This window comes from Sus scrofa, chromosome 1, assembly GCF_054392235.1.
Source record: "Sus scrofa isolate SSC_HxYL_T2T_F1_AM1 chromosome 1, Sscrofa_HxYL_maternal_Yorkshire_Landrace_v2.0, whole genome shotgun sequence".
NCBI classification, from domain to species: domain Eukaryota; kingdom Metazoa; phylum Chordata; class Mammalia; order Artiodactyla; family Suidae; genus Sus; species Sus scrofa.
In genome coordinates, this window is record NC_139383.1 from 108,863,474 (window position 1) to 108,877,595 (window position 14,122).

The window sequence follows — 14,122 nt, forward strand, 5'->3', positions numbered from 1 at the left end:
GGATGTGGGTTTGATCCTGGGCCTCACTCAGAGGTATAAGGATCCAGCACTGCTGCAAGTGGCAGCGTAGCTCACAGACGTGGCTCAGATCTGGTGTTGCCATGGCTATAGTATAGGCCCGCAGTTGCAGGTCCAGTAAGACCCCTCTTAGCCTGGGAACTTTCATATGCTGCAGGTGCAGCCCCCAAAAGAAAAAAAATGTTTAACTTAAAAGAGAAGATAGAGATGACTTGGAAGGGCTGAGGACACGAGGATAACTTCCCAGAGGAGGAAGTGTTTGAGCCCATGGAGATGGGGAGCCGTGTGACACTGATGAGAAACCTGGACTGGGGGCATAGCCTTCTTCAGAACCTTCAGAACCTTCACATAGATAGCCCTCTCACTCTTAGTATGGACAACTGAATTTTCTCAGTCTTATATAAAATTACGCCAGCTCTTCAAAATAGCTTGTACCCCCTAAGTGCCAACTCCCAAGTGGAGAGGCTGGATGCTGGTGGTGAAGGAGCAGTGCCCTATGCAGAAGGACCAGCCAAAGTAAGTGCATCAGACATCCAACAGGGCCAGCTCAGTGCCCAGAAAACATCAGGCTTCTCCTCCTCCTCTGTGCCCACCTCCCCCACCAACCTGTGAGGCAAGAAGAAGTGGGAAATCGTTCTGAGATCAAAGGAGACGACCACATTAAAGAACAGCCTCTGGTCATGCCCACGTAAAAGAAGTAATTCTAGGTTAATAACACAGGATCAAAGATGCAAAGTCCAAGCTGGAGGCATTGTAGACCAGGCAGGAGGGAGGCACTGTGTCTGCCAGTCATCACTGGGATCAAGGTCTCCCAGCCCCAGTAATGGTCCTACAGACGGAGTTATGTCTCTTGGAACCTCATTTCCTTCCTGCACAATCCCACCACACCCCAGGAGAGACTGCTGAAGACAACAGCCGAGCCCTAGAGGAAATTCAATTAATAAAATCCAGAAGAAAGATAATAGAGCCACCCCAGCAATTGGCGAGATAATAGCATCTGGGTGTGCTCATGGAGCTGTACTAAGGTTCACAGATAAAGGATTTAAATATCTCCCACTTGTCACTTTTTAAAGGTTTACATTGGTAGCACTCCACAAAGAACATTCTCATTAATTTGAGATGGCCCGAAATTAGCTCATAATTTCCCCATTTCTAAGGTATTATCTGGTAACAATTCCTCTGCCGTCTAGTGTAATTACTGCAATGCTGGAGGGCCAGAGATAAATGAAGGGCTTGGGTAGCTTGGAAAATGTCTAAGACGACTGACCTCAGAAAACTGCAGTTAGAGCGAGAGGGCAACTTCTCTAGAATGGAATTCATTTGTAGTCATTCTTACCATCAATAGAGATGACCTTTTAAAATAAACACAATGGGTCAATTTATAGTTCACAACATTAAAATATCACAAAGAAATTTGTATATGAGGGGGAACTGGATATCTCCTATAAAATCAATGTTGAGAATATTTAGATTAGAATCCTTGGATGAGAGGAAGATCAAAACACAGAACAAGATTTGGTGCTGAGACCTGAGATGTGTACCCACAGTGGTTCCATTACCACCCCTATTTCAACGTTCTGCTGTCCTCAAAATATAATGGAAACGAGGACAATTCTCTTCTCATTCTATCCAACTTCAGGGTGAGGTAAGAGACATAGTGCCTCTATAAAAATAAGGTAGTGCCCATGGGAAAGTGAAACTGCAATAAAAAGAAGTCAACCATCACTCTGTGTTAATTATTAACCACAAACCACTCACTCCAGAGCAGAGAGGTAATGAGATGCTCTGAACCCTGAGAAACAGTTTTTCCCCTGGAACATGGCTCAAAAGGAACTAGAATTTCTTAGCTCCTCCCTGTCTTTCTGTTTTACCAAGATCACTCTCTACCCTCTACCAAAGGCCAAAAGAGAAGATATGTGATATAAGTTAGACCTAGAAGGGGGGCTTCTAAGGAATGATTACTAAAAAGTCAAACAAATCCTCTCAAGGTCTCCCAAGGGCACCTTGCAGTCTAGGGAGATGCTTCTGATCTCCTTACTGAACAATCCTAGGGTACCAGCTGTACCTTAGAATGGCAGGACTTCAATTCTGCACCTGTGCTTCTCTCTATGCCCAGATGCCCCCTCATAGGACTTGTCCTTCAGGAAAAGCACAGTCCTAGACATTGCTCACTTCCCAAGGCCAAGAACAGTTCTTCCTCTAGAGGACTTAAGTCCATTCAGTCTTCAGTGTACTCCAATTCCTGGCTCCTCTCTGTACCTGGAGATCTAATATGGGACAGGAAGATGTCCACCATATGGTAAACCTTTCCCAATCCATCAGTCGACTGTCCCAAGAACTGAAGGGCTGAAAAGAAGAACAAGTCATGGACCCAGACCATTGCAGATATTAGGAAGACAACAGGAAACCAGTATATGAAACCTCCCAAGTAGTAGAGATTTTTATGTGTTACAGGATCTTAAAGGAAGGTGAGTTCACAGGGGTGCTGGCAGAGACAGAGACAAATGGGACTATATCTGAGCTTTAAGAGTATGTAGTGGTGCCTGGCTCTAGGCATGTTCCAAAGGGCTGCATTGGAGCAACTCTAGAAGCTGAACTTGATTTGCAAGCACTCTGAGTCACAAGGCTCTCCTGGGAGACTCAGGGATTCCAGGAAGAACCCAGTGGCTTTGGGTGATATGCTGTATCCGAGAACACTGGGGCCAGCTGTGCATGTCCACTCTGAAGAAGACATGTCCAGGGCTCTTCTGGGCCACTCAAGGCAGGGTCACTGTTCACAGGCTGTAGGGTAAATTCTATCCCCACACCCCCATTCTCCATGAAATCTTTCCATATGGGGCAGACAGGGGATGGGTAGTTTTCTCCAAATAACTAAATTTGGATTGTGAAATTATGTACAAGTCTTTTGATGAATGAGACCGAGAAAACAACGAAACAAAAAATTTCCATCAGAATGATGAAGGCAAATGATGAGCCTAAGAAATGTGCTTAAAATATACCATTAAAGGTAACTTAAGAAATGGTAATAGTTGCAATTCATATTTATGAAAAGGGATTAATATCCAGAATATGTAAGTCCTGCAACTCAAAAACAAAAACAAAAAAAACTTGCTTTAAAAAGAGGAAAAGGAGGGAGTTACCACCGTGGCACAGCAGAAATGAATCTGACTAGTATTCAGGGGATGAGGGTTCGATCCCTGGCTTCGCTCAGTGGGTTAAGGATCCAGCATTCCTGTGAGCTGTGGGGTAGGTTGTGAATGTGCCTCAGATCCCACGTTGCTGTGGTTATGCTGTAGACCTGCAACTGTAGCTCCATTTTGATCCCTAGCCTGGGAACTTCCATATGCTGTAGATTCAGCCCTAAAAAGCAAAAAATAAATACATAAGTAAATAAATAAAAAGAGCCAAAAACTTAAAACATTTCTCCAAGAAGATACACAAATGGCCAAGAAGCATATGAAAAGATGATCATTAATTATGAGAGAAATGCTATCAAAACTAAAAAATGTAAGTATCACCTTACACCTACTATGATGGCTACTAACAACAAAAAAAAAAAAAGAAAAAGAAAAAGAAAGAAAATAGTAAGTGTTGGTAAGAAGAAACTGGAATCCCTGGCACTATTGGTAAAAAAGGTAAAATGGAGTAGCTACTATAAAAAACAACATGAAAGTTCCTCAAATAATTAAATATAGAATTATCATATGATCCAGCAATCCTATTTGTAGTTATATATCTAAAAGGTTTAAAGGAAGACATATCTGCACCCTTTCCTTGTTCATTGCAGCATCATCACAGTAGGCAAGAGGTAGAAGCCACCTGAATGTCCATCAATGGATGGATAAACATAATGTGGTACCTGCACACAATGCAGAATCATTCACCTTAAAAAAGAAGGAGGAGTTCCCGTCGTGGCGCAGTGGTTAACGAATCCGACTACGAACCATGAGGTTGCGGGTTCGGTCCCTGCGCTTGCTCAGTGGGTTAACGATCTGGCGTTGCCATGAGCTGTGGTGTAGGTTGCAGACGCGGCTCAGATCCTGCGTTGCTGTGGCTCTGGCGTAGGCCGGTGGCTACAGGTCCGATTCGACCCCTAGCCTGGGAACCTCCATATGCCGCGGGAGCGGCCTAAGAAGTAGCAAAAAGACAAAAAAAAAAAAAAAAAAAAAAAAGAAGGAAATCCTGTCACATGCTACAACATGGGTGAATCTTGAGGATATTATGCCAAGTGAAATAAGACAGTCACAATAAGATAAATACTGCATGATTCTACTTACATGAAGTATATGAAGTTGTCAAACTCAAAGAGACAGAAAGTAGAGTGGTAGTTACCAGGGACTGAGAGGAGGAAAGATGGGAGTTGTTTAATGGAGACAGAGTTTCAGTTTTTCAACATGAAAAAGTTCTAGAGATCCATTGCACAATAATGTGAATATACTTAACATTACTTTTATACATGAAAATGTATACATAAAAACGATTAAGATGATAAATTTTATGCTATGTGGCTTTTTAACTATAACTGAAAAATTTTTTGAAATCAATCTTTTTTTTTTTTTTTGTACTGAATAAAGGTGGATGCTAACTCAAAGTGTCAAGAGACACAGAAACTAACACAAGGGCAGAGCAGGGTATAAAATCCCAACAAATCCCATTTCCTGCTTCCTGGAGCCCAAACCTCCCTATCCACCCCTGCATTCTCTCCCCACATTAGGCAGCCTCAGCTTTAGGCAGAAATCTATCCTGCCTTGCTCCCAAAGTCTCCTAGGCCAACTGTCCTCATCAAGAATGAACTGGCTCATAGCCAAAGCCTCCTGCTATTTTGGCATTCTGAAGGCTCAGGTCAAAGAAAATAAATGTGTATTTTGCCCCAATTGGAGCCATTTATTTCCTGTTGCCTCCAGGAGTAGAGAGGAATAAAGGATCACGACTGCAGTTAATCAAGCCTGTGGAGGCAAGTGCTGGTTAATGCATCATGGAAAGGAAACCCCAGCTGAAAGCTGACTGGCTCTCTCCAGTTAATTTCCATCCCCTGCCTGGTAAGAAACACCCTTCAAGCAGCTTCACAGATCCTTGTTAAGGAAAAGAACTTGGCTTAGGTTGGCTAAATTGCTCTGGGTGTTGCTTGCTTTGCACTTTTTTGGAGCTGGGGCAAGGGAGCAAGAGGTAGGAAAGCCATGTTTTCTCCCCAGGACATGGGGTATCTGGAGATGTTCACGGGACCCTGAGGGAAGGGCCTCTGAGCAGAAAGCTCACCGTGGTGCTGGAGGCAGCTGGGCCCCTGCAAGTGATTTAGACACTCACAGCCTTTTCTACCATCTGAACTAACCATCAGTCTGAACATAATGATGAGGGAAGGTATATGTGTATGACCCTGGCTCGTGCACTGCTTGCTTATAGATATAGAAGTGAGTATTTATTAGCTCTAGCTGCCGATTCTATAATAAGATTTTCAACATCCATAGAAAAATCTGGAGTGGCTCAGCTACACTATAGAACTCTTTCCAGGTGTCTCTAGAATGAGCCAGCCAGGCACTACAGTTCATCTGGGCAATTATCCCAGCTGAAGTCATCAGTGCCTGCTTGTAGGGGAGGGGGCAGAAATTCCACTCTTATGTGTCTGCTTTGCACATTTCTAGCCTAATTCAGAGAGGAAGACAACTCCCTATTCTTCTCTTAATCCGTGGGGTTTAATGTATTCAGAAACCTCACCCCACTCTCCTCCCCCTTCTCCCCAGCTTCCACATGCCCTCTTTTGCATACAGGTGACAAGGAGGAGTAAGAAAATCAAAGACATTAGGTTATCCCAAGGGCATCTTCCATGTGCATCCCCGTCCACCCATGCCGGGGCTGAGAAACGATGAGTGAGGCAATGAGACAGATGGTCCCCTCCCTGTCTCCAGGGTTTGATGGTCAGGGATGTGGATAGGAAGCTCAAAAAATAAAACATATTCTGGAGTTTTCAGATCCCATGAAAGATGACATGCTCCCTACAGAGAATCGCTACCCATAGCCATTCTGTAAAGAAAGCCTTAAGACAGGCATTTGTTTGAAACTGGAGGGAAGTTCTTAGAGAGGCAGAGTAGCAGGCACGAGGCCCACTTTCAGGCAGCTGCAAGCACAAAGGTCAGTGGATTCCTGCAAGGTGTCTTTTCTGAAAGACACCTCTGGAAGGTGTCTGAAGTCCAGAGGAAATAAGGCAGAAAGACCCCATGACTGAGGAAGGCAGACGACAGTAAATAGCTCAATGCCAATCCCAAATTTCCACCAAATGTTGCCCATTTTCTCCCAGACTGAGAAATGACATCACTGACCTGACAGATCAGAAACAGTACCTTCAGATTCAAGCCACCTGCTTTCCTGTGAAGATTTTGGTTTTAATCTCTTAAGAGTTCATTATATACCTTTCGACCAGAAAAGAGAGCCCAATTCATACAAGGATTTCTCAGCCGACCAGAACCACCGAGGAGCACACTTTGTACGTCCAGGGTCATCTGCAAGTGTTTTCTTGGCAACAAATGGCCCAGTTAGATGGAAGCTTCTAACTCAGAACTTCCCTTATCCAACTGCCTGCAAGGGTGTGAACCCAGCACTGAGCACCCCGAGGGATAGAGGAGGAGCCTCAAGACATTTCTCTCTCCCCAGGAGGGGCATGAATCACTTCCTAAATGTAACCATTTTATGACAAGGTTTGAAAAAGCAAATCACCTTCTAGAAAGAACAAGGATTTTTAAGAAAGAGAAAATGGGGAGTTCCCGTTGTGGCTCAGTAGGATAAGGACTCGATGTCTCTGTGAGGATGCAGGTTCGATCCCTGGCCTTACTCAGTGGGTTAAGAATCCAGTGTACACGAGTTCCCATCGTGGCTCAATGGTTAACGAATCCGACTAGGAACCATGAGGTTGCGGGTTCGATCCCTGGCCTTGCTCAGTGGGTTAAGGATCCGGCGTTGCCCTGAGCTGTGGTGTAGGTCGCAGACGTGGCTTGGATCCTGCATTGCTGTGGCTCTGCCGCAGGCCCGCGGCTACAGCTCTGATTAGGCCCCTAGACTGGGAACCTCCACATGCTGCTGGAGAGGCCCTAGAAATGGCAAAAAGACAAAAAAAAAAAAAAAAAGAATCCAGTGTACAATATCACATGCTGCCACATATGGAGTCTAAAAAAAGACACAATGAACTTCTTTTCAGAACAGATACTGATTCACAGACTGAAAAACTTATAGTTTCCAAAGGAGACAGGTTGGGGGGTGGCGGATGCGCTGGGGATTTGGGATAGAAATGCTATAAAATTGAGTTGTGATGATCACTGTACAACTATAAACGTAATAAAATTCACTGAGAAAAAAAAGAATCTAGTGTGGTCACAGATGCAGCAATGGCTGTGGCACAGGCTACAGCTGCAGCTCTGACCCTGGCCCAGGTGCTTCTGTATGTCGCAGATATGGCAATAAAAAATAAATAAAAGAGAGAGAGAGAGAATGGCATAGTGTGCCCAGAAGGAAACACAAGGGCAGGAAACTCCCTTTGAGATTGGTACATGGCCCCATGCTGCTGGGCCCTGCGAGGGGACCTGTCCTCCCTAGAAATCTGTCGGATGTCCTCAAAGGAACCCATGGCCACACTCAGATGAGGGAGATGCAGAGGTCAGCAGCTGGCACCCAAAACAGGAGATGGAGTTCAGTGCCATGAACAAGGCACTTTCAAACTACTGACAAGGCTTTCCTCTGATCTCTCTCCCCTTTGGGTTGTCACAGGACCTTAGAGAAAATAAACTCCATTATAAAAATTAAATGGCAAATATGAGCACAAAATCCCAGCTTCCACATACCTGACCAACACCTCCAGACCCTGCAGCACCAGGAGCCCCACTCACAGAGACCTCCCCTGCCCCCATCAATAAGCAAAGCATCTCCCTGGGGACCCCTGGGAAGGGAGGAGCTGTCTGTTTAAACTAAAGGCACTGCTAAGACAGTATGTATGCACAACAGAACTGAGGCATGCTATTACAATACATGTACATTTTGGCAGCACTGTGTCACAATATTATTTTTACATAACAACTGTAAGTCTGTATGTTCATCTTCCCAAACTAAAAACTCAGTAAAAACAGATTCTTGCCCAGGAAGATGAAGGGAATCAGGTCAGATGCTGCAGCCTGAGTTTGTCAGTTTTTGGGGAAAACCAAATACCTGAAAATACTCATGGCAGAGAGAAGAATGATACAGAATTAATTACTGACATTCCACATGGCTTTCTCCAGAGGAAATGGAAGGGCTGAGCCAAAGCAGGCACTCAACTGACCGGAAGAGAAGTGGCAAGTCCACCATTACCTGGCTACAACCCTGCACAGCCCGGAGAGCTGGTGTTCTCCTGCCTCCCTGGATCCGGTCTCCATCACACTCCTCATCGCCAAGGTGGGAGCCCGCCCGACTGGGGTCTTCTCCCTAGGGGACTTCCCCACTGCCTATGTCCTATTCTCTCTTTGAGAACTCCAATTCAAACCTCCCTTCCCCCACGAAGCTTTTCCTGACTGTGCCAACAAGTATGCACTCTTCTGCCTTGAAACTCCTGCAGCACTAAGGGTCCAATCCCTCAAATCTGCTACAATGTCTTCAGTTGCCTTTTGTACTATGCAGCTCGTGCCTGCCTGTGACTTAACTCTTTAGCATGTTCTAGAGGCCTGTGTGATGCCAGAAATCAAGTTTCCATCTTCTTCCATTACTGCCACAGCATGTGACATGCTTTGATTTGTGTGTGTATGTGTGTGTGTGTGTTTGTGTTTTAGGGCTGCACCCACAGCATATGGAGGCTCCCAAGCTAGGGAAGCTGCAGCTGGCAGCCTACGCCACAGCCATAGCAACTCGGGATTCGGGCTGTGTCTGCGATCTCCACCACAGCTTGTGACAATGCCAGATCCTTGACCCACTGGGCAAGGCCAGGGATCTAACCTGTGTCCTCATGGATGCTAGTCAGATTTGTTTCTGCTGAGTCACAACAGGAACTCCTGACATGCTTTGATTTTAAGCCCAACAATGAACAAGAGCAGCAGAGGTGGAGCTGGAATGGCCTAGCTTTGCACAGGGAAGCGACCGCTTTTGGAGGAGGTTCTCCTTTACTGCAGCCTCAACGTAAGGCGAGTGCAGGTCAGCAGCCTACCAGGCAGTTGCTCCCACTAGGGCATCAGGGCTCTTGCAACTCTATCTTTCTATGGGTCCCCATTTCTATTTTAAGATGGAAGCCGTGACTCCTATGATATACAGATCTAGGAGGATTTCATCTATTATTAGTTTAAAGAGGGCAGGATATTGATCATAAAAGTACAGGGGAGGTTCCAACCCAGTCCATATCATTTCAAACAATTCTAGAAGAAACCAGAATGAACGTCAGAGAGACTGTGACTCAAAACTTCCTTTCAAGTTATGGAAACTGAAAACTGGAGGGGCTGTGATCTGCAGAGGGTCACTCAGCTAGCTGGTAATAGAGGTGGATCTCCTAATGCCTGGTGAAGTACACTGTCCATGTGCCAGGCTGCCTCTCCCTGCAAGACATGCTGTGATAAGTAACAGTTCTTTCTATTAGGCTAGAATTTGGAAATGAAGAGAAACTTCAGGAATGACCACACACAAGATCAATCTGTATTAACACTGAGCACAATTACGGTATTAAAACAATCACCTTGATTGGAGATAAAGTGAATGAGGTCAGATGATAGATTTAAATAAAATGACTGAAATATAAAACCTGAAGTTCATAGTAACCTCCAGTCTGACATCTAGCCAAGACACTGCCCTCCTGGCCTCAGGAACCCAGTTGGGAAAGGAATGTCACAGGGTTTCCCGAGCCAGGTGGGGGATACTCCTGCTTTAACAGGGTCCATTCTTCCTTGAGCACGTCCTCCATATTGTTCTCCCTGGCCTCTGGCCACCAAGTGCCAGTAATGACCCAGTCGCTGTGACAACCAAAAATGTCCCCACTCCCTTTCACACTCCCCCAGTCAAGAACTACCAGGAAGGTCTCCAAGGTCCCTGTGGGCTCTAAAATGCCAGGAGGAAGACACATGTGATAGGCAGGAGGTGGGGTCAGGCCTACCCGTAGATGTCCAGGACTCCGATGAAGGAATGCTGCTTGAGGCTGGTGTGCAGGGCTTTGTTGATGTGCTCCACGATCCAGCCGAACAGCTGGGCGTAGATGTGCTTGGCCAGTGCGTTTCGCGCGTTGACCACCTGCTGCAGGGACATGGTCTTGACGTAGGTCTCTGAGGTGGTGACCAGCTTGCGATGGCACAGCCAGTGCTCCATCTGGCCGTGCTCCACTCCAAGCAGTCTGCAGAAGTTGCTTAGGTGCTCATCCCCGGGCTGGAAGAGAGCCAGGACAAGCATTCAGGAGGGGTGTGGGGGGCAGGCCCACTATGCCCTCTCCCCTCCTGCCCAGGGAGGGAAGAAGCCCCACCCTAGGCCTCCCCAGAGTTCCCTAGCCACTGTTCCAGTCTTTTCATGTCCTCTCATGCCACTAAGGGACAATCAGGGCCCAAAGGGTGTTGCTCAAACTCATAATACCTGCTGATAACCAAATTAGCAGTAGCACTTTTATTTTATTTATTATTGCTTTTTAGGGCTGCACTCAAAGCACATGTCAGTTCCTAGGCTAGGAGTCGAAATAGAGCTACAGCTGCCAGCCTCTACCACAACCACAGCAACGTGGGATCCTACACCACAGCTCACAGCAACGCCAGATCTTTAACCCACTGAGCGAGGCCAGGGATCAAACCTGCATCACCATGGATACCACTCAAATTCATTTTTGCTGAGCCACGACAGGAACTCCCCAGCAGCGCTTTTAAAAACGACCCTCCACTATTCTGGCCCCTCCTCCACTGCCAGCTGGCTACAGTGTAAGTTCAGGAGGGGGTTCCTGAGTGAAGGGAGCCGAATGAGAACAGATAGCTTAGGAGTGGAAAATCCATGAAGAGTAAGGAGCCAAGAGGCACAATTGCAGTGAATGTAGCTTCCAAAAGCATAGTTCCACATGCAGTGCTCAATCTACAGCCTAGAAAGGGCTCCTCACTTTCAAGCATTACCATTGACTCACATCCGGTCTAAGAGCTGTGTCCTTGGAAACAAGCTCAGAGCTGAACCCCCTGCATGACGACAGTGCACAGGCACTGCACTGTCCCAAGTTCCCCAGCAGACTTGCGTACATCTTAGCCTCAGTGATACTAAACATACCAACCAAACTTATTTATATTCTTGAAGCATTTGCCACTTGGGGAGAAGAGTGAATCTACGTAGAAAGCCAAGACAATAGCAAAAATAAAGAACACATTTTGACCTGGGAAGATCACTTGGAACACTGAAACTGCTATCCACATTTAGAGCTGAGAAAAACTGGCAAGGCCTCCAGTTTAAATCTCTTCTCTATACAGGTAAGAAGCTGAGCCCTAGAGAAGTACAAGAACTCACCCAGGTACTTGGCTGCCTCTCCCAATGCATCTGACCTTGGCCTTTACTTACCCAAAGAATCAATCACATCACCTGGCCTCTGAGTCGCTAATAACCAAGTTACCCGCAGAGTCTTGTCTTATTGTGCCCAAATGTACAAGTCTCCTGGGTCACCCTTGCAACCCACTCACAACACACCCATGGAAAACCTGCTTTTCTTCTGGAGGCTCTTCTCACCTGTTATTCAATCCCTCACCTAAATCCCTGTAACGAAGCTGAGAACCCAGCCATGAGCCTGCTGGAGGGCTTCATTAACTCTGAGGCTGAAAAGGAATCCTTTAGAACTCACGTGCCACCTCTGAATGGCCCTAAACTGCTTGTAGGACTCAATTGCTGATGAGCCTGCCGTGTAAGATGTAAATTGCAGGCTTCTTCAATGAAAATTAATACCGATGACTGTACCAATACCCCAGGCCATTTTTTCCTCTTACAGATAGGGAGGGAGTGGGATCATCTGGGAGTTTGGGGTTAGTAGATGCAAACTATTACATTTAGAATGGATAAGCCATGAGGTCCTAGTGTACAGAATAGGGAACCATAATCAGCCTCTTGGGATAGAACACGACAGAAGATAATATGAGAAAAAGAATGAATATATTTGTATGACTGGGTCACTTTGCTGTAGAGCAGCAATTGACACAACATTGTAAATCAACCATAATAAAAAAATTTTTAAAAGGAGTATTCCTGGGAGACAGCCTCCATCTACATAATAGAAAACTGAACTAGACCTGGATCTATGCACATATAAAATGCTGCTATACAGAAAAAAAAAATCAATCTACCCCAATACACACAATTGCAAAATAACAAAATGTCAGAGAAGGAAAGAACCTCCTGAAATCATTCAGGCCAGAGTTTTTCCAGAGTATGGTTTGTGAAGCAATAGGTACAAAGACCATTAATCGGCTTTACTCAACAAAAGGGGGCTGGGGGAAGTGACTGGCTTGCTATTGGCATCCTGTTAAACACCAAGAGAACATGTCCTAAACTTAATGAACTTAATGGACAAAGGATACTTATCTTCCTAAAAAACTGCCTTAGGAACTGGGAACCTAAACTGGGTTAAGGTTCCCAGGAAAATACTTGGGAATTGTCATTATAATCCAATTCCCCTTATTTTTCAGATGTGGAAAACGGGGGCAAGCAGGTATCCCTGACAGTGGCCCAGAGTTCCTAGCCAGGCCCTGAAGGGGAATCAGCTTGGGTTGGGTGGGTGGTATGGAGAGGTCCCTGTCTTTTCACCCACTCAGCAGGTGTGGCTGCCATGGCCACTTCCCCTGGCCAACAGGTTTCCACTCTGCAGCTTGCCTCACCAGCCCGCCCTCTCCTGCAAACAGAAAGCCCTATGTGATAGCGTTAAGTGCTATCACAAAGTGGGGACATCTTTGGCGGGCAACAGATTCAGAGGTGGCAAGTGTCCAGCTTGTTAATCTGACCTATTTCTAAGAAATTCTTAATTGCTAGGCATAGCACTGCAGCTGGATTCCCTGACTTGTAAATGGCCCACTAGCAGCAGATGTGCTCGCCCAAAGCCTGCCCACAGGCTCTCTCCCCTCCCTGGCATCTCCTGGGTGAATGCAGTGGGAAAAGGACCACAAGTTCTGGAACTTTTTTTTTTTTTTTTTTGGATGCTCCCACTGCAACACGGAAGTTTCTGGGCCAGGGACGGAACCTGCACCACAGCTGTAACCAGAGCCACAGCAGTAACAACGCTGGATCCTTAACCTGCTGAAGCACGAGGGAACTTCTAGAACTTTTTGATGATTACCTGCCAAGAGGTTCCCATCCACTGCAGTGGGGTGTGGCTTGTTCCTCTATTACCCCCTTCTGACTGTTGATTAAAGGTGCTAACTGAAACTGATTTAACATCATGCAATTACATTTCAACTTAATTAAATGATGCTAAATCCATTAAAGATAGCCAGCATCATAGGCAGCAGATGATTTTGTGGGCCCATATCGCCAAATTCAAAAAACAAATTGCCTCTGGTGTCCAACTAATTGCAGGCTGTTGCATCTCCAAGGTAACTCCGGCAGTCATGGAACACATTTTCATGCTTTAATTAAAAATAAAACCTCCTGAGCAGAAGGCACACTGCATCTGGACAGACAGCCTCTCCAGGAGGAGGTCCACTCTTTGCACTTAGGGAATAAATCAAAGCCCATTTGAGCGGGACTTTGACTAGCAACTATTTAGTGAGGCATTTCTCAAGCGTACTCTGAATGCCCAGCACTGTGCTGGGCACTGATGGGAGTCATCAGGCCTGTGGAGGAGGACAGCTCCCACTCCAGGGACTGATGGTCAGTAGGAAAAGCAAGGGTGGCGGGAAAGCATGCTGGTCAGGCCCTGACTTGGCTTTGCCATCAACCATCACTGTGACCTTAGGGAAAGAATTGCTTCCCTCTGGGCCTTAGTTTTTCCAACCCTGTGGCAGGAGAGGGATGCTCAGAAGGTCCACTCTAGCTCTACCAACAGTATGATGATGAGAGTCAAGAACTCAACCACATGAGCCCTGTGTCCAGGTGGGTAATATCACCCCCACCCGCAGGTGAAAAAATAGACGCAGAATGACAAGCAACTACTAGTAAGGGGCAGAACCAGGAT

At 46.0% G+C, this 14,122-nt stretch overlaps 1 protein-coding gene across 5 annotated transcripts in view; it reads right to left on the reverse strand.

Annotated features, from left to right (window-relative positions):
* Positions 1-14,122, reverse strand: part of MYO5B (myosin VB) — a 386,641-nt gene that overhangs the window by 114,918 nt on the left and 257,601 nt on the right. For all 5 annotated transcript variants that reach the window (XM_021093027.2, XM_021093023.2, XM_021093028.2 and 2 more), the window contains one exon: positions 10,106-10,371. In XM_021093027.2, coding sequence (XP_020948686.2) covers positions 10,106-10,371 — 266 coding nt within the window. The remainder of the gene's footprint in view (positions 1-10,105; positions 10,372-14,122) is intronic.